The sequence below is a fragment of the Typopeltis vanoorti genome, chromosome 1 (genome assembly GCF_054136105.1).
Source record: "Typopeltis vanoorti isolate ZY-2024b chromosome 1, IOZ_Tvanoo_1.0, whole genome shotgun sequence".
In the NCBI taxonomy this organism is placed as follows: Eukaryota; Metazoa; Arthropoda; class Arachnida; order Uropygi; family Thelyphonidae; genus Typopeltis; species Typopeltis vanoorti.
Window position 1 is genome coordinate 173,559,899 of NC_143549.1, and position 21,288 is coordinate 173,581,186.

General features: G+C 37.7%; 1 protein-coding gene across 1 annotated transcript in view; it reads right to left on the bottom strand.

Moving 5' to 3' along the window:
- The window catches only part of LOC150110650 (nose resistant to fluoxetine protein 6-like), a 137,636-nt gene that overhangs the window by 77,947 nt on the left and 38,401 nt on the right, over positions 1-21,288 (bottom strand). Inside the window, exon 2 of the mRNA XM_090403925.1 lies at positions 15,602-15,837. Coding sequence (XP_090260051.1) covers positions 15,602-15,837 — 236 coding nt within the window. The remainder of the gene's footprint in view (positions 1-15,601; positions 15,838-21,288) is intronic.

The following is a 21,288-nucleotide window of genomic DNA, read 5'->3' on the forward strand; positions in this document are numbered from 1 at the left end:
TCCAGGTGCTAAAATGAGTAGAGTGATTGAGGCATTGGACATGAGGCAGGAGCGAGCAAAAGAGTTAATAGTATTAATAGGTACGAATGATTTGAGAGAGGACAAAGATTGTGTCAGAATGGATATCAGGATGCTGCTTAGAAGGATAAAAGAGAATAGTAATAGAATAGGAAGGGTAGTTAGCATGTTGCTTAGGTATGACTGTGGTGAAATGAGGCGGAGAGCAAGGATTATGAATGATATGCTGGCTTAAATGTGTGAGGAGACTGGAGTACAGTTTGTTAATGTGTGGAATGAGTTTGAGGGACGAAGTGAGCTGTATGGGAGCGATGGACTGCATTTGGGTGGCTATGGTGTGAGTTGCTTGGAGAGATTGCTGCTGGAAGGTAGAGAAGTGAATAGAGAGAATGAATCAGAGTGATTTGGAAGAGCGGGAGAGTAAGATAGGAGAGACTGAAGAGGGGGTTATGAATGAGGAAGTGAGTGGTATGAGTATAGAAAATGAGAAAATGGGTGTGCAAGAGGAGCAGGAAAACAGGGAAGCTCAGGGTGGACAGGGGTACACAGAATGAGAAAGGTGAATGCTCCAAGAGGAGGTGAGTGCTCCAAGGATCAAGAGGAAACAGTTGGAATTGAAAAGGGTTTTAAAATGAAGAAGCAGAAAGGGAAATGGCCCCAGTTGAGCATGGAGAGATCACATCGAGTAAGTGGTAATATCAGTAGAACTAGCTGTAGATCCAGAAATGAGCTGTTGTGCTTGAATACAAATGCTAGAAGTATAAGAAACAAGGCAGATGAAATGGTTGCACTAATTATGTCTGTTCATCCAAAGATTATCAGAATAAGTGAGACATGCTTGAAAGAGGATGACATCCTGACAGGAACAGAGATGGAAGGGTATGATGTGTTTCGTGAGGACAGAGAGGGAAGAGATGATAATAACTGAGATGACATCTCTCCCACCAGTTGGAGAGAGTGACCATATGGTTTTGACTTGGAAAATGAATAGACATGCAGGAGTATCAAAGAGACGGGAACTTATGTGGAATTATAATGCAGGTGATTATAATAGTCTTAGATGTCTACTTTGGGAAGTTTCATGGAGGGAGGAATTGGAAGGCCGGGATATCGTTAGTGCGTGCGTGGGAAATTGTGAAAGAATATTTGTTAGCAGCAATGGTAAGTTGTATACTACGAGGGAAGAAGAGGACACAATTTGGAGTAAAGTGGATGACAAATAATATTAAGCAGGAATTGCATGTGAAAAAGAGGCTATGGAAGAGATATAAATAGACAGGTGAAGAGAGGATGTGTGAAGAATATAAGACACAGCCCAGAAAAGTGACTAGTGTGGTAAGGAAAACGAAACTGGAATATGAGAGGAGATTGGCCATAAGATCCAAAGAAAATCCTAGGGAATTTTTTAGCTATGTGGCCAGTAGGAGGAGAAATGACTGTGGAAGAATGATATTGTGGGATAAAAATGGGAATAGAGTGACTGATGCAGAGGACATAGTGGAATTGTTCAATGACCACTTTACTGGAGTATTTCATCCTGGAGGAGTCAGTTTTAATGCTAGAGGGATAGGGCAGGTTCAAGGTTTAGAGGTACAGGAGGAGAGTGCGTTTCAGATACTGAGAACTCTGGATGTCAATAAAGCTTTGGGACTGGATGGTATTTCACCATGAGTTTTGAGAGAATGAGCAAGGGAACTGACAGTGCCTTTAACCTGGCTTTTCAATGAAAGTCTGGCTTCGGCAAAGGTGCCCAGGGAATGGAAGGAAGGTAAGATAGTGCCATTGCATAAAGGTGGTAACAGACTGGAAGTGTCTAATTATAGACCAGTCTGTGTGTCATCAGTAGTTGTTAAGATCTTGGAGAAAGCAGTGAGGGACCGTATACAGCACTGGGCATGTGAGGGTAATGTTATCTGTGAGAGTCAACATGGATTTGTGAAAGGGCGCTCTTGTTTTAGCAATATGCTAGCCTTTTATAATAAAGTTACAAGAACATTAGATGAGGGAAAGGCATATACTGCAATTTTCTTGGATTTAGCAAAGGCATTTGACAGGGTGCCACATGATAAGCTGATATTTAAGTTGCAACACATGGATCTGGATGTCAGATTGGTCAACTGGATTCAGGATTGGCTGTCTGATAGGTATCAGAGAGTTGTGTATGGTGGAGCAGTTTCAAGGAGACAGAAGGTTACAAGTGGGGGTCCGACAGGGCTCAGTACTGAGACCTATATTGTTTAACCTTTATATCAATGACATTGCCAGTGGATTGCAAGCGGATATTCAGTTGTTTGCAGATGATGTGAAGCTGGGAAGGATTATTAGTAATAGTGCAGATGTGGTAGCCCTGCAAGAGGATTTGAATAAGCTAGATAGATGGGCAAATGAATGGGGATGTCAGTTTAATGCAGCAAAATGTAAGGTCTTGAGATTTGGGAAACATCGATGGGATGCTGCATACTCTATGGGAGGAGTTATACTAGAGGAAGTTGGGGGGACAAGAGATCTTAGGTTGATGATTGAGAGAAACCTGAAGTTTAGGGGACATATTGCAAAGGTGGTGAAGGTAACACAGAGGATTGCTGCAATTATGTGAAGGACACTGACCCACAGAGATAAGAGGGTTATCATTCTGTTGTATAAGTGTCTGATCAGACCACACTTGGATTATTGTTCTCAGATTTGGTCCCCAGGATTTGAAGTGGATAAATTAACTGTGGAAAAGATACAACGACAGATGACAAAGATGGTCTCAGGACTGTACAAGGATAGTTATGAGAATCGGCTGAGGGAATATGGACTACAGAGTGTGGCAGATAGAAGAAGGTGAGGTGATATGATTGAGACTTTTAAACTGTTGAGAGGTAGTTACAGGGTTGACACTGGGGAGTTCTTTCACTTGGTGGAACAGCGGGAAGGAGTGATGACAAGAGGCCATCCCTGGAAGTTACGAAAGGAAACGGTGAGCAAGAGGGTGAGGAGTGGTTTCTTTGCATGGAGGGTGGGTGAGCCGTGGAATGCATTGCCTGATAGAGTCCTTCCTAAGGTGAGGGTGAGAACGGTCAATGAGTTTAAGCAGTGGTATGATAGACTTTGTGTTTCTTAGGGGGAACCTCCCCTCGATGAGTCTTGACAGACTTTATGTTCTTAGGAATGACCTCCCACGATGAGACTTTTGACTCCATGGAGGCCTGAATAATAATAATAATAATAATAATAATAATAATAATAATAATAAAAAGACAGAGGAAGTGCTATTGATGATAGAGAAAGAGTTATGTCCATATAAAGTGGAGATGCAAGAGTGAAATAGTGCAAGTGGTTTTGAGGCAGAATGGTGTGAGATACAGGTGAATGGAATCAAATACTTGGTGGAATGTTGTTATAGACCAGGAAATGTGGATGGTGGTGATAATGAAATGTACAAACAAATTAGCCAAGTAAATAAGAAAATGGTGATCGTTATGGGTGATTTTCATTATGGCAATATAGACTGGAATGATAAGATAGCAACTGGAAGTAAAGAAAATTAGTTTCTTGAGTTTTTGAGGGATAACTACCTCAGACAGTATGTAACAGAGGGCACATGAGGATTGAGCATCTTGGATTTCGTCATCTCATCAGAGGATGTAATTGTAAATCAGGTGTCAAATCATCCACCAATTGGTGAGAGTGACCATGTGGTGATTACATGGGTGGTTACCAGCAATGCGAGAACCTCTGTGAGAAGGGTATATGTGGAACTACAAGGGGGGGGGGTAATTATGAAGAGCTCAGGAGATAGCTTGCGGGTGTAGCGAGGAATGCAGAGTTTGCTGGAAAAGAGATCAATGCAGCTTGGGGGATTTTCAAAAACTATTTAGTAGATGTCTAAATGTATTCCAAGGGTGAGAATGTTAAATAAGGTGGGTGTGAGATGGATGAATAAAGAGATTAAGCATGCGATACAGAGAAAAAGGGCATTGTGGAGGCAGCATAAGAGAAGTGGAAATAACCAATTCCATGAGGTCTACAAAGACCAAGCAAGGAGGGTGACTTGGTTGGTGAGAGTAGCTAAAGAGAGGTATGAACAGCAGTTAGCTAATGAGGCCAAAAAGAATCCTAAGGAGTTCTTTTGATATGTAGCCAGCAAAAGAAAGAATAATTATGGAAGGATGACATTGATTGGATAAAATGGTATAAAGACAACTGATGCAGAATGAGTGGTGGAGATACTTAATGAGCAGTTCATACAGGTCTTTCAATCTTGTGAATGTGACTTCATGGAGGGATTGAGAGCAGTTGATGATGGGAAGGAGAGACTGACTGTAGGTGAGCAAGAGGTGCTCTATGGGGAGTTGAGTAAACTAGATGTTAATAAGGCTGTGGCACTTGATGTGCCAGGGAGTTGACACCTGCCTTGACATATTTTTTTAATATGAGTCTTGCACTCAGTCAAGTTCCTAAGCAGTGAAACGAGGGCAAGATTGTGCCACTTCGTAAAGGAGGTGATCGAACTCAAGCATCAAACTATAGGCCTATCTGTGTGTCAGGTGTTGTGGTTAAGTTGTTGGTGAAGCTTGTGAGAACAAGGATCCAGAGTTGGGTTGAAGACAATGGTATTATCTTTGATGAACAGCATGGATTTGCTACAGGGAGGTCATGTTTTAGTAATCTACTTACTTATTACAATAAAGTGACTGCTTCCTTGGACATAGGAGAAGGATAGACGGTGATATACCTGGATTTCGCAAAGTCTTTTGATAAAGTACCGCATGATAAATTGATAGTCAAACTGGAGCGGATGGAGTTGGATATTAGATTGGTGCATTGGATTGGAGACTGGCTATCTGATAGGTATCAACAAGTTGTGTATGGGGAGCGATATCCAGGAAAAGGAAAGTCACTAGTGCTATGCGTCAGAAGTCTGTTTTAGGCCCATTACTGTTTTCAACTTGTATATTAATGATATAGGTGAAGATCTGGATGGAGATATTCAGTTGTTTGCAGATGATGCAAAGTTGGGATGAACCATGAAGAGTAGTGAAGATGCCGTGGCCTTAGAGGAAGACTTGAATAGATTGAGTGACTGGGCACGGAAATGGGGATGTGAGTTCAATGTTGCAAAATGTAAGGTTTTAAAATTTGGAAAACAAAGATGGGATGCAGTATTTATGCTTGGTGAGAATATATTGTTGGAGGTAGAGGAAATAAGAGATCTGGGGGTGATAGTGGATAAGGATCTAAAATTTAGGGGACACATCGCCAAAATTGTGAAGACAACACAAAGGCTTCTTGGAATGATGCAGGGGACACTGACGTGTAGAAGTAGGGAGATTTTTGTTCCATTGCATGAGGCTTTGATTAGGCCACATAATGACTATTGTGCCCAGATTTGGTTACCAGGTTTTCAGAAGGATGAAGCGATGTTGGAAAGGATCCAAAGGAGACTGACTAAGGTAATTTTTGACCTCTGGAATGTCAAGTATGAAGAAAGATTGAGAAGATGTAATTTGCAGAGTCTGGTGGACAGCAGGAAGAGGGGAGATATGATAGAGACCTACAAGTTGGTAAGGGGTTGTTATAAGATCAATGCTGGAGAAGTTTTACAGAGAATAGTGGGAGATCAGAGAAGAACCAGAGGTCATCATTGGAAACTGTATAAAGAGGGTGTGAGTAGAGGGAGTGAGAGGCAAGTTTTTTTCGTACAGAGTTGTGAATGATTGGAATGCCTTGCCTGAGAATGTGGTGTCTGCATAGAGTTTGAATGTGTTTAAAACACTGTATGATGAGCTGTGTGTGTGATAAAAGGACCTCCCAGATGAGTCTTTGACTCCATGAGGTCTTGGGGGTGGTAATAATAATAATAATAATAATAATATAAAGAAGAATTAAAATGGTAAACACTAGACAAATCTATAGATTACAGCTGAAGTGTAGAAGAGTGCATAAGGAATTTCAATTTTTTTGTGTGGTCTGAGCATTGTCAGCAGACTGTTGACCACCTTTTGCGAAATGCAAGAAATGTTTGGGATGGTAATAGATTTAATATATTCTAACAGTTTTGTTTCATTTATTTTTATTTTTTATCCAATGATATTTTGCTACTAGCTAAGAAGCTCCCATCTGAAGTTTGATGCATTATTGTTTTAACAATTTCACTGTTAGATTTAGATTCTTCATCATGAGAAATGTAATGTCAATTTTTGTGACTTTTTAAGAGAATTAAGGCAAATACTGTAACAACATTTATATCCAGCACCATTAAAACAAGCAACGTTTACAAATAAGAGATGGCAACGCACTAATTTGTAAATGCTTCTTAGACTGAAATTTTGCAAGCAGACATCATCATCATCGTCATCATCAAATTCCTGCCAGGTACCCTCAAGGGGTGTACAGGATATGATAGTACTACATGAAAAATTTACATCATTACTAACTTCCTAACTACAATTTTCCTCCAAATCAGTCTGTTACTTGTCAAGACTCCAACATTATCAGATCTTATATAGGGTGTCCCAAAATTCACGCAAGATTTAAATTTAGCGCCATTTGTGCGGTAAAGTGTTGCCAACCAGAAAAAAAAGACAGCGTGACAGCTGACAGTTCAGGGTTATTAAAAATGGAGCGCTACACGAAAGACCAATGCATTTTCATTGTTGAGCAATATTTTAAAAATAATGAAGGTTTGGCAGCTACAGTTCGCAATTTTCGTACAAAATATGGTCGGAATACTGATTTAACTTCATCAACTGTGAAAAGATTAATTAAAAAATTCAAGGAAACTGGATCAATTAGTGATCTTATATACTCTGGCCATCCTTCAACAAGTCGTTCAACAGAAAACATCAAAGCAGTTCGTGAGAGTGTTGCTGAGAGTCTAGGAACATCAATTTGGCACCGTTGTCTTGAATTCGGCAGTCTTGAATCCTTTAACTTCCAGATCTTCTAAATAGATGTTCGCAAGTACAGGTGACAACGGTTACCCATTGCAAGGCCATAATTTTGTTTATACATGGTATCCTGAGTGGATGCAATGAGTTAGTAAAGCCATGATCTTTTTAGATAATTTATCTTTGAGTAGTACAAGAACTTCGTCTGTAGAAACATTGGTAAATCAGGAGACTATATCAAAACTAGCCATGATTTCATCTTCCTTAATAGTAATATCTTTTATACATGAAACAAAATCTGTGGAGTTTTTAATAAAAGACGATGAGCGAGATCCCACCCGTGAACTCCACAACCAGACCAACAATCTACTGAGAAATACTGAACTACCTAGAAACATACGTCTTTCTCTTCGTTCTCTGCATCCGCTTATTCCACGATTATATAGACTACCTAAACTTCATAAGGAAAATACCCCACTTCGACCTATCACAGAAGGAATTGATTCTCCAACATGTAACCTTACAAAATATCTCGCGAAATCTCTCAAATGATTTTCCGGTAAATCATCGTATTTTATTAAAAACTCCGCAGTTTTTTTTTTTTCATGTATAAAAGATATTATCTACTCCTTAGTGAGCCGTCCAAAACCTAGACATCACAATCTTAAATATCCCGCTGTTTACCAGATTTGGTGCAACTGTGATATACCATACCTTGATGAAACAGGGAAATCGATCGAGTTATGCATTGAAGAACACAAGAGAGACGTCAGGCCGAGAACAGAACATGACTTTGTCTAGTCATGTTCTGTTCTCGGCCAATTCTAATAAATAAAACCTTAGCCATACAGTCCTATTGGACGAGTCTAATAACATTTTCCTTTGCCATGATGAATTAAAAAAAGAAAGATAATAGAATCAAAAGAAATCATTCTCAACCCCTAAACTACAACAACAACCTAAGTTACAACCTTTCAGACTGTCACTGTGCGGTGGTCAAATACTGGCGTTCACAAGCTGCTATATGCGCACCAACAATGAAGCTAACGGGAGAACAATTTTGAATGCGCAGACTTCTACGTTTTCAACGTTGAATATACAGGGTGTCCCAAAATTCACGCAAGATTTAAATTTAGCGCCATTTGTGAGGTAAAGTGTTGCCAACGAGGAAAAAAAAAAGACAGCGTGACAGCTGACAGTTCAGGGTTATTAAAAATGGAGCGCTATAAGCAAGAACAACGCATTTTCATTGTTGAGCAATATTTTAAAAATAATGAAGGTTTAGCAGCTACAGTTCGCAATTTTCATACAAAATATGGTCGGAATAGTGATTTAACTTCATCAACTGTGAAACGATTAATTAAAACATTCAAGGAAACTGGATCAATTAGTGATCTTATACACTCTGGCCGTCCTTCAACAAGTCGTTCAACAGAAAACATCGAAGCAGTTCGTGAGAGTGTTGCTGAGAGTCCAGGAACATCAGTTCGGCACTGTGGTCTTGAATTGGGCATTTCGAGAAGCTCTCTACAGCGTATTCTCACGAAAGATTTGCATCTTTATGCTTACAAAGTTCAATTGACTCAAGAACTGAAGCCTACTGACCACACACAGCGAAGAGAGTTCGTTGAATGGATTATGGATGCGTCTTTTTCGAACAAAATCATCTTCAGTGATGAGGCTCATTTTCATCTTGATGGCTTCGTTAATCGACAAAATTGTCGCATTTGGGGTTCAGAAAATCCACGAGTGATTGCTGAGAGGTAGCTGGATCTCAGAGAAAGGAACTTCAGAGTTGGACATTAGAAATAGAATAGGCAAAGCTAAATCGACATTTAGCTTTGCCTATTCTATTTGGAAATTCCCTTCATTTCCAATCGACATTTATGGAAATGAAGGGAATTTTAATAAACAAGAACACTAAAATAGGCGTTAGAATTGGAATAGTTAAAGCAACAGTTTGGAGTATTGCAAGTTATGGAAGTGAGTCATGGACACTAAGAAAGAGAGATATGGAAAGAATTAATGCATTGGAAATGTGGTGTTATAGAAAGATGGAAAAGATTAGCTATACAGAAAGAATATCAAATCAAGAAGTTTTAAGACGAGTTGGGATGGAAAGAACACTGTTAAAGAATATTATGCAAAGAAAGACTAAATTTGCAGGACATCTTCTGAGAGGTTCTTCGGGACACTTGACAAGAACTATATTACAAGGGAAAGTTGAAGGGAAGAGAAGACGTGGAAGACCAACTAGAGAGTGGTTTAATGACATCGTGGAATTGACTGGTTTAAGAATGATGGAAGTGACAGACAGAGAGAAATGGAAAAGAGCTATTCATCTGCTGCAATCCTCTTGCTAGAGGATGCTACCGGATGACGACGACGATGATGGTTGGGAAACAAATGCATCCACAACGTGTCACTGTTTGGTGTGGATTCTGGGCTGGAGGAATCATCAGTCCATTTTTCTTCGAAAATGCGGCTGGTAAGGCAATAACAGTTAATGGTGCTTGCTATCGTGACATGATAATCCAGTTTTTTGTGCCTAAATTGCAAGATATGGATGTGGACGACATGTGGATTCAACAAGACAGTGCCACATGCCATACAGCCCGAGAAACAATTCAATTACTGCATGAGTCATTTCATGGTCGTGTAATTTCCCATTTTGGTGATCAGAATTGGCCGCCCAGATCATGTGACTTAATGGCGTTGGACTTTTTTCTTTTGGGTTTTTTGAAGTCTAAGGTTTATGCCAACAAGCCCACGACCACCCACGCCTTGAAGGAAGAAATTGAGCGCTGTGTCAACGAAATTCAGCCACATTTATGCAAAACGGTCATGGAAAATTTCGACAACAGAGTGCGTATGTGCTAGCAAAGCCGTGGAGGCCATTTACCCGATATACTATTCCATGCATAAACCTATACTGTATACTTTATGAATCAATAAGAAATTACAATTTTTAATTAAAAACCTGTGTTTTCTATCAAAATTACTTCTTGCGTGAATTTTGGGACACCTATATTTCTATCGTCTAAGGCACTTTGTACCATATCAATCCACCTATATCTTGTCTTCCTCTGGATTGTTTTCCTGCCAACTTGGCAGAGAACACTTGTTTTGCTAATCTTTCCTCGCCCATTCGTTAGCTTTGCTAACGCATTCCTAGATGCTGACAATGTCAAGTTCTTTCCTAATATTCTCATTTTTAATATGATATTGCCACCGATGCCATCTGTTCACGCCTACAATCTTTCTCAGGACTCTCAATCTGCGATCTCTAGTCTTTGGTCAAGTGTTTTACTTCTGCCCCAGCTCTCAGATCCATAAGTTACAACTGGTTTGAACACTGTCTTGTATACAGCTAATTTAGTGTTCCAACAAATTTCTCTCTTATTAGATATGAATTTATTCAATTGACTTCCTACCATAGCAGCTTTGTTGATTCTGTTGTCTATTTCCACATTTAATTTAACATCTTCACTAAAAATCGTGCCTAAGTAGCTGAAATTTTTAACTTGTTCCACAGTTTCTCCATTCACAACACAGTTGACATTTTCAATGATTCTGCCTATTTTCATTGTCTTTGTCTTTTTATTGCTGACCTTCATACCATATCTATTACAACAGTTATTCAATTTAGTCAGAGAATCTTGCAGACTTGTAGCAGATTTCTTTAGAAGTATAACATCGTCCACATTAAGCAAAGAGCTGACATTGACATCTCCAATTTTGATATCATGTTTAATACCACTTTCCTTCATAATGTGATCCATATAGATAATGAATAACAGAGGGGATAATGTACATCCTTGTCTCACACCAGATTTAACATTAAACCAACATCCTATTCCCTGCAATTCTAACTGCTGACTTACAACTCAAATAAAGACTAAGTATTGCTTGATATAATGCTCCATTGACACCATATAACTGTAGCATATTGAATAGCTTCTCTCTTGGCACCTTGTCATATGCCTTTTCCAAATCAACAAAACTTAAATACAGATCTTTGTTATATTCCCATGATTTCTCCACTATTTGTCGTAAAGTGAAGATCTGATTCTGACAGCCTCCATTTGACCTAAATCCAGCTTGTTCTTCACCAAACTTTTCTTCCACAATTCTTCTGAACCGTTTCTCAAGTATACTTGCATAGATCTTGCCAGGAACACTCAATAGGGAAATACCTCTGTAATTATCACATTCAGTTTTATTTCCCCTTTTATATATGGGTACTATTAGAGCTCTACACCAATCATCGGGAATTCGTCCCTCTGTCCAGGCTTTCTGAACTTTGCAGTGTAGCCAGTGTAAGACTTTTATACCACCACACTTCAGCATTTCTGGTCGAATATTATCTACTCCTGCTGCCTTTCCACATTTCAAGCCTTTGATGGCTTTTTCTACTTCAAATATGGATATATATTCCTGAATATATGCCTGGTAAGTGTTTTTTACCAATGTGCTCTCATCACTGCTTGTTTCATTTAGCAATTTCTCAAAGTAATTACTCCATACTTCAAGGATATCTTTTCTCCTGTTTTCATGTCACCTTTATCATCTCTAACTCCTTTTATAGCACTCTTTCCATTTCTAAGCTTCTTGAACAACCTCCAGAATATTTTGCCACCTTCTTGATATTTATTTTCTATATTCTTGCCAAAGTCCTAACATGCCTTTTGTTTAGATAGTTTTATACACTGTTTAGCTTTCTTACATTTGTCTCTGTATTCTCTAAGAGCACAAGCTGACTTATTTGCCAGGAACTTTTGATATGCTTTCTTCTTTTCCTTCACTGCCTCTTTAACTTCCTGTGTCCACCATGGTGTTCTAATTTTTCTATCCTTGCACACAACTTCACCAAGTGCCTCTCTAGCTGAATCAATCAGGAATTTCTTCAAGGCTTGCCACTGAATCTCCAAGGTTTGGTTCCTGTTTTCAAACTCTTTCATTTTTTTTTCAATAATCTTTGTGTATTTTAGTCTACAATTCACATCTGAGAGCTGCTCAACTTTTATTTGCTTTAAAACTTTCTTACATGTTATGCTTTTCAATATGAAATTAATTCAATTTTATCCTGCTCAAGACTAATTATGTGATCACTTCCAATTTCAAATCCTCTGTACACTCTGGTGTCCTGCACCAGGGAGAAAACATCACTATCAACAATAACATAGTCAATGAGACTTTTCTTATTCCTTGTCTCTTCTCTCCATTGTTTCACATAAGAAAATATTTTTGGAATGAATTAGAATACCAAAAATTTAAATAAGCAGAGCAAAAAAAATATGAACAGTACTTAAAATTATATGTTTACTTAAGTGTCTAAGTTTTATTCTTTCTAGGATTTAACAACATATTCTTTTGTTTTTCATTCATTCATTCAGGAATGCCAGAAAAAGAAACACGAAAAAATTGGAATGTGCTGCAAAAAAAATAAAATAAAATAAATTTCAGCAGTAATACTGCTGAAATTTGAGGAAAGAATGGAACTGTATGTGAGAGACCGCTTGCATTTGAATGAGGAAAGACAAAGGAATCTGGAGAGATTGATGTTTTCTAAACGAGTGGGTGTAAATGCAGGGAAACTAGAATTCGCAGGGTGGATAGTAGCAGGGGTGGCCTCTTTTGGGAATTGGTGCTTGGGGGAAGGGGGGACAACATCAAGGTTTACTGATGTTGTCCCCCTTCGCTGAGTCCAGTGAGTTCGAGAGGGGGAGAATGATAGGTATAGAGGCAGTGGCATTTTTATGCTCTATACTAATGCCAGGAGTATCCGAAATAAAGGAGATGAATTGGTGGCGCTGACAGCATCAGCCTGGCCAAAGATTATTGGGATCTCTGAAAAAATGTGGCTGATGGAGGATGATATAATAACAGCAATTGAAGTGGCAGGGTATAGCATTTTTTGGCAGGAAAGGAAAGGAAAACGTGGAGGTGGAATACTGCTTATGATAAGCGATGACTTATGTCCTCTAATAGTGGAGCCTTTGGAAGGCAATGACACTAATGGTTTTGAAAGCATATGGTGTGAAGTAGAAATGGCCAAGACAGGATATTTAGTGGGATGTTGCTACAAACCAGGGAGCACAAAGGGTGGGGAGCAGGAGATGTTTAGGCAGTTGAGCTACACAAGTGCAAGAAGAATGATTGTTATGGGAGATTTTAACTATGGCAGTATAAACTGGGAAGAGGAAAATGCATGTAGTAATAAGGGGATGGAATTTCTAGAATTCTTGAGGGACAAATGTCTTAGGCAACATGTAATAGAGCGAACAAGAGATTCAAAAGTTTTGGATTTGGTCATAGCGTCAGAAGAGCTGATAATGAGTGAGATGACATCTCTCCCACCAGTTGGAGAGAGAGTGACCATGTGGTTTTGACTTAGAAGATGAATAGACATGCAGGTGTATCAAAGAAAAGGGAACGTATGTGGAATCATAAGGCAGGTGATTATAATAGTCTTCGATGTCAACTAGGGGCAGTTCCACGGAGGGCAGAATTGGCAGGGCAGGATATCATTAGTGCTTGGGAAATTGTGAAGGAATATTTGTTAGCAGTGATAGTAAGCTGTATTCCATGAGTGAAGCACACACAATTTGGTATGAAGTGGATGACAAACAATATCAAACAGGAACTGCAGTTGAAAAAGAGATTATGGAAGAGATATAAGGAGAGGGGTGGAGGACAGATACACGAAGAATATAAGATGCAGGGCAGGAGAGTGACCAGTATGGTGAGGAAGGCAAAACTGGAATATGAGAAGAGATTAGCACTTTCCAAAGAAAATCCTAGGGAATATTTTGGCTATGTGGCAAGTAGGAGAAGAAATAATTGTGTAAGAATGACATTGTGGAATAAAAATGAGAATAGAGTGACTGATGCAGAGGACATAGTGGAGTTGTTCAATGAGCACTTTATTGGAGTATTTCATCCTAGAGAAGAAGGTTTTAATACTAGATGGATAGGGTAGATTAAGGGTTGAGGTGCAAGAGGAGAGTGTATTCCAAATACTGAGTACTCTGGATACTAATAAAGCTGTGGGACTGCATGGTATTTCTCCAGGGGTTTTGAGAGAATGTGTTAAAGAACTGACAGCTCTGTTGACCTGGCTCTTCAATAAAAGTCTGGCTGTGGGAAAGGTACCCAAGTAATGGAAGGAAGATAAGATAGTGCCACTGCACAAGGCAGTAGCAGACTGGAAATGTCTAATTATAGGCCAGTTTGTGTGTCAGTAGTTGTTAAGGTCTTGAAGAAATTAGTGAGGGACTAGATACAGCGTTGGGCAAATGAGGGTAATGTTATCTGTGAGAATCAACATGGATTTGTTAAGCAGTGCTCTTGCTTTAATAATATGATTGCCTTTTATAATAAAGTAACAAGAGTAGTTGATGAGGGAAAAGAATATACTGCCATTTTTTTGGATTTTGCAAAGCCGTTTGACAGGGTGCCACATGATAAGCTGATATCTAAGTTTCAGCACATGGGTTAAAATGTCGGGTCAATCAAATGGATTCAGGATTGGCTGTTTGATAGGTATCAGAGAGTTGTGTATGGTGGAGCAGTTTCAAGGAGACAGAAGGTTACAAGTGGGATTAAACAGGGCTCAGTACTGAGACCTGTATTGTTCAACCTTTATATCAATAACATTGTCAATGGACTGCAAGACGATATTCAGTTGTTTGCAGATGATGTGAAGCTGGGATGGGTTATCAGTAATAGTGCAGATGTGGCAGCCCTGCAAGAGGATTTGAATAAACTAGACAGATTGGCAAATCAATGAGGGTGTTGATTTAATGCAGCAGAATGTAAAGTTTTGAAGTTTGGGATGCCTCGACAGGAGGCTGCATACTCAATTAGAGGAGCTATACTTGAGGAAGTAGGAGAGGCAAGGGATCTTGGGGTGATGATTGATAGAAAAACTGAAATTCAGGGCATATTGCAAAGGTGGTGAAGGTAACCCAGATGATTGCTGCAATACTGAGGAGGACACTGACCTGAAGAGATAGAAGATTATACAACGGAATTATCATTCCGTTGTATAAGCCCCTGATCAGACAACACTTAGACTATTATTCTCAAATTTGATCCCCAGGATTTGAAGGAGATAAATTAACTGTGGAAAGGGTGCAGAGGCAAATAACAAAGATGGTTTCAGGACTATACAATGTTAGTTATGAGGATTGGCTGAGAGAATGTGAACTGCAGAGTTTGGTGGATAGAAGAAGGAGTAGTGATATGATCAAGACTTTTAAACTGTTGAGAAGCAGTTGCAGGGTGGACACTAGGGAGTTCTTTCACTTGGTGGAGCAGCAGGAAGGAGTGATTACAAGGGGGCCAGCCCTGGAAGTTACGAAAGGAAGCTGTGAGCAAGAGGGTGAGGAGTGGTTTCTTTGCATGGAGGGTGGTTGAACTGTGGAATGCATTGCCTGAGAAAGTGATTAGAGCAGGAATGGTCAATGATTTCAAGGAGTGGCATGATAAACTTTGTGTTTCCTAAAAACAATCTCCCACGATGAGTCTTTTGACTCCATAGAGGCCTGGATAATAATAATAAAATTAAATAAATAAAAAAAGAAGCCAGTTAATATATACATAATGAGATTAAAGCAAAGGGTATGTACAAAGAGTATGTATCAACTATGATCACAATATCAGATCTGTAATAAAAAAAAAAGATAATAAAATATACCACTTACTGAATCTTTAGCTGTAAAATTGCTGAAATCAAGGACTTGTGTCTTAAGAGTAATTCTGGAGGGTTTAGAAGGAAGTAGAGGTTGAATCTCTACAGTGCAATACTGACCAATGAATCCATCATCAAAACTATTAGAACTACTTAGTTTTTTCACATCTAGACATTGATCATAGTCTCCAAAATGGGAGAGAGTACCATCAAATATTCCAGCAGGTGGAAATGCAGTTGCATCTATCACTAGATAAAATAGAGATAACAATAAGCAACCCAAAAATAAAAAATAGGAAAACAAATACATATTCAAGTTAATTATTATTATTATTATTAACATCTGACCTCCATGGAGTCAGAGACTCATCATGAGAGGGGGGGGGGGAGTATATACTATTACACACAAAGTTCATCCAACCACACCATAAACTGATTCAATGTGTCTGCATTCACAATAATACGGTTTCCAAGGATGGCCTCTTATTCCACCACCCTTTCCCATCCCCTGACCAAATTATATGTCTCAATCATATCCTCCTCTTACTATACACAAGGCTTTGTAAATACATTCTTTCAATCTGTCTTCATACTCCTGATTACAAAGACTAGTCATCACCTTTATGAAGATGATGACTGGTCTTTCATATCCTAACATCTAACACATCCTCATCACCATGATAACCAAGTGACCAAATCTATGGACAATAATCTATATGAGGTCTGATCAAGGCCTTAAACAGTGGAAGCACATTTTTATTTCTGCATGTCAAGGTCCTCTGCATCATTGCTATTAACTGATGTATGTCAACTTCACAACTTGTGCAATGTTGCCCTAAATTTCAGGTCCTTGTCCACCACCATCCCAGATTCCTTTAAAGTTTACCCAATAAGAGATACTTTAGATTCCATTGTTGCTTACCAAATTTCAACAGCTTACACTGTACAACACTGAACTGACAGTTCTGCACTGTTGCCCACTCACACAATCTACTCAAGTCCTCCTGTAAGGCCATAACATCTGCTTGACTCTGCATTGCTCTTCCCAATTTTCCATCATCTGCAAACAATTGCATATCAATAGTAAAACCCATCCCAATATCATTAATATACAAATTGAACAATAATGGCCCCATACAGACTCCTGTGGCACACTGCTAATTCTAATTCTAAATCTAATGCTAATTAATCAAGCTGATGTAGAGAGCTTGCAGGATGATTTAAATAAGCTGGCAATATGGACAAAAGATAATGGAAGTCAGTTCAATGTGGAAAAGTGTAAAGTTATGCATTTTGGGATTAAAATATTACATGCTGTGTACTACATTGATGGAACTGTACTCCAAGAGATTGATGAGGCTACAGACTTGGAGATGTTAGTGGATAGAGAGTTGAAGTTCAGAGGGCATATTATTAAGGTGCCAAAGATAGCTCATAGGATTACTTGGTTATTGAATAACCACATAACAGGCAGAAGTTATTATTCCTCTTTATTAAAGTGTTGTTATGCCCACATCTGGATTACTGTGCTCAGGTCTCACCTGGATTCCTTGGAGATGAGGAAGTGGTAGAAAAGATTCAGAGCCAAGTGACCAAATTGTTGAGTGATGTAAGGAATGCTCCCTACATTAATAGCTTGAGAGTTTATGGATTATAGAAGTTGTTTGATAGGCAGAGAAGAGGGAATATGATAGAAACATTTAAATTACTAAAAGGTTTTTATAAAATGCAGGGGAAATATTTCAACAGTGGGATAGTGGTAAAAGAACACAAGGTCATCCCTGAAAATTAAGTAAAAGTGTGGTAACAAGGGTGTGAGGACTAGATTTTTTGCCTGGAGAGTGGTGAATGAATGGAATGTGTTGCTTGACTCAACTGTGGGTGCTTTGTCTGTCAATGAGTTCAAGAAGAGGTATGATAGATATTGTGTGGATAGTTTGGGTCTCCTGCAATGAGTCTACTTACTCCATGGAGAAGCCAGTATTATTATTATTATTATTATTATTGTTGTTGTTGTTTCTCTCTTCCATCAAGATGGGCTGAGTACTTCATGAGTTCATCTTCTCCACTCTTCTCTTAATAAAGTCTTTCTTGAAAGATCTTAGCAGCTTTCTTAATATTATGATCAAGCTTATCCTTGGTCTGCCCCTTGTTCGTTTGGTGGTTTTCTGTCCCTGTAGGATAATGTAAGGTAATCTCTGTTGATTCTTTCTATTTACATGCCTATACCATTTTAATCTCATTTTATTTAGTTTGTCTAATATTAGTTCTTTGTAATTTAATTCATTCCTCAGTATTTGATTTGTTTTTTTTACTCAGTCCATTTAGTTTGGTTTATTTTTCGTAAGCATTTAATTTCAAACACTTGTATTTTTTTCTTCTTTTTTCTTTGTTATCAAACTTTGAAATCCATAGAGGACCACAGGCAATATCACTGAGTTGTATATTTTTAGTTTCAACTGTTTAGTTTCAGTTGTTTATTTATTTTATTACTATTCCAAATTTTATTTAGCTTTCCTATTTACAGACCAACCTAAACCTATTCTATGATTTATTGTTTTCATATAATTTAAATCTTCAGTGATAAGTGAATCCCAAATTAAACTGATTTACTTGTTCAATATATTTATTATTAATATCAGTGTTAACTAGTTTCTGTTCTTTCCCTATTGTCATTGTTTTGATTTTAGTAAAATTTATACTCATGTTATATTTATTGCTAACTTGGTTTATTTTCCTGATCATGGATTTCAGATCTTCTTCACTGTAAGTAAGGACTATATCATCCATATATTTGATATGGGTGATGTTGGTTCCATTTACTGAGCGGCCAGTACATTCTCCTAGAGCTTCCCCAATGACATTACTAATATATATATATATATATATATATATATATATATATATATATATATATATATATATATATATATATTAAATAAATATGGCAAAAGTGGACAGCCTTGAATAACTCCTTTTACAGTATGAATTTCTTCTACTTCCATTTTATTAAATTTCACCATTGCTTTTGTACCTTGCTAATACTGCTTAATGAGATTAATAATATAAGGATTAGTTTTTGCAAGAAATTTGATCATGTTTTCTATCTATTGTATTGAAAGTCTGTTTATAATCGATGAAACAGCAATAAAGAATAGAATTGTTTTCTATTGCAAGGGTTGCTAGATCATTTATTACAAGAAATTGCATCAACTGTTCCTGTGCCATTTCTGAAGCCCATTTATTCTTCTTCTAAGATTTCTTCATAGACAGATTTAATACGGTTTTGTATAATAAGGATGAAAATCGTGTAAGCATGATTAAGTAGAGAGATATACCTATATAGTATTATTATTGTATACTTAAATATATAGTTATTATTATACCACTGTATTATGCATCTCCCTTGTCCAAGACATTTGTCACCTTGTTGTAATGAATAAGTAAATTAGTAAAACGTGATATCCCTTTGGTATATATATTCACGTTATTTGTGTTATGGTGATTTAATTTATATCCGTTCGTTAGGTTTTGTTGTGTAACTTGATGTGTGTATAGCCTCTACTACTAATGGCTCACGCAAAAAGTTAAGGAAGTTTGAGCGCGGTTAGTAGTTGGAAGGGATGGATCGTTGCTATTGGCACACTCTCCCACGATGAGACTTTGGACTCCCTGGAGGAATCGCATAATAAAAATAATAATTGTTCATTGTATAGAAGCCGATGGCTACAATACAACCCACAACATCAATAATAGTACTGTACCGACGTTGTTGCAAATACTGTGTGGACGCATTGTCCCGACAGCGACCATACTGCAGAGTACGAAAGATACGGGACCTTGACTTGAAGGCTTTATTTGGTGACAGGAAGCACGAAACGAGAAGCGAATGTTTCTTGTTTCTACGTTATTTGTGTTATGATTGTTTAATTTATATCGTTCCTGTATGCGTATTATGGACGTATAATTAATTTATGGGGGAACTTTTGAATCAACGCAGTTATTCAACTAACGAACCGCTGCCACTCACATTTTTCGAAATTCCCCAGATTAGACCCAAAAAAATTCCCCAGGTAGTAATAACTAGGGCTCAGATTTTTAGGTCGTAAAAAAGTGCAAAATATGCGTCCAAGTATACACTAAAAACATTTAAAACATCCAAAATATGCTCTTAAATATGCAAAAAATTCAAACTATGCACTTCAATATGCCTTTATTAATTTATAATTCTGCATGGTTTAATTAAAACATTACACATAAATTAAAAACATAATATAAAATACAAAAAATTTACATTTATATAGTTACCTACTAACTGACCTGAAAAATGACTTAAAAATTTGCTCATTTTTTATTAATTTTTTTATTAATTCTCTCTTTTTCTTTTCCTGTAACAAAGTATACTTTCATTAAAAAAATATATATAAGTTTATATGGAAGTGGTGGAGAGGATTCAGAGGCGGGTTACAAAGATTGTTGCAGGACTGTGGGGTGTTCCCTATGAGGATAGATTGATGATCTGTGGGCTCCAAAAACTAGCTGATAGACATAGGAGAGGAGATATAATAGAGGTATTTAAATTGTTAAAGGGATTTTACAGGATTGATACTGATGATATTTTGAAGACCAGTGCAGGAAGTGAGAGAACGTGGGGCCATCCCTGGAGATTGTGTAAGAGTGTGGTTAACAAGGGTGTTAGGACTAGATTTTTTACTTGGAGGGTTGTGAATGGGTGGAATGCTTTGCCAGATGTGGTTGTGAATGAATTTAAGGAGATCTATGACAGGTATTGCGTAAATAATGGTTAGTGTGTCAATGTCGGGTCTCCCATGATGAGTCTTTTGACTCCATGGAGACACCGTTAAAATAATAATAATAACAACAATAATAATAATATACGAAGCTTAACTTACTTTAAGTGATATTTCCTCCCTCTTCTTCTTCGCCGATATCTTCTGGTAATTGATCACATTCCTTTTGCTGTTTTGCGGTATTAAGTAGATTTTTATATCTATTATGAACTGTGTGACTATCCAACTCCTTGATTAATGTTTTCGGTGGCTCCCAAGAAGTACATGTTGCATTGTGTCTTGCTAAGCACTGCTTTGCTAGGATTCTGTCTCTCACAGTTTCTGTTTTTAATGAATTAGTTAATTTTGTTTTTACAATTTACTTGTGAGAAAATTCGCTCCACGCATGCAGATGAATGTGGCAAAATAGTAAAATTTGTCAAAAAATATGACAGTAAACCATATTTATTATTATTCATGCCATCTTTTATGTCAATCAATGAATGCCAATATCGAGGAATGCTAATATCTTTAGGAATTGGTAGATCTGATGCTACGAGACGAATAACTTCTCCACTCATCAACTATTTGATTTAACCTAATATCCTCAACAAGTGAGGGGAATTGAGCAACAAGAGGAATAATGGTAGATGGCGACTGGCTAGGGTCACTAGCAACTTTTGGGTCCAAGATTCGTAATTTTGTAACAATGCTGCCTTCTTCGAAGACAAATATTTTCTTTATTTGGGAACTAAGTTCTACAAGAATCTTTAAACAATCATTTTTAAACCTCACAAAATAGAGATATCTTCAAAAGGGTTTCTAATTAGCGCCATTGCCCTATCACCGAAGTAAATATCATTGACATTTTTATAGTTGTTTTGGTTTCTTCGATCAATTTCTGATAATT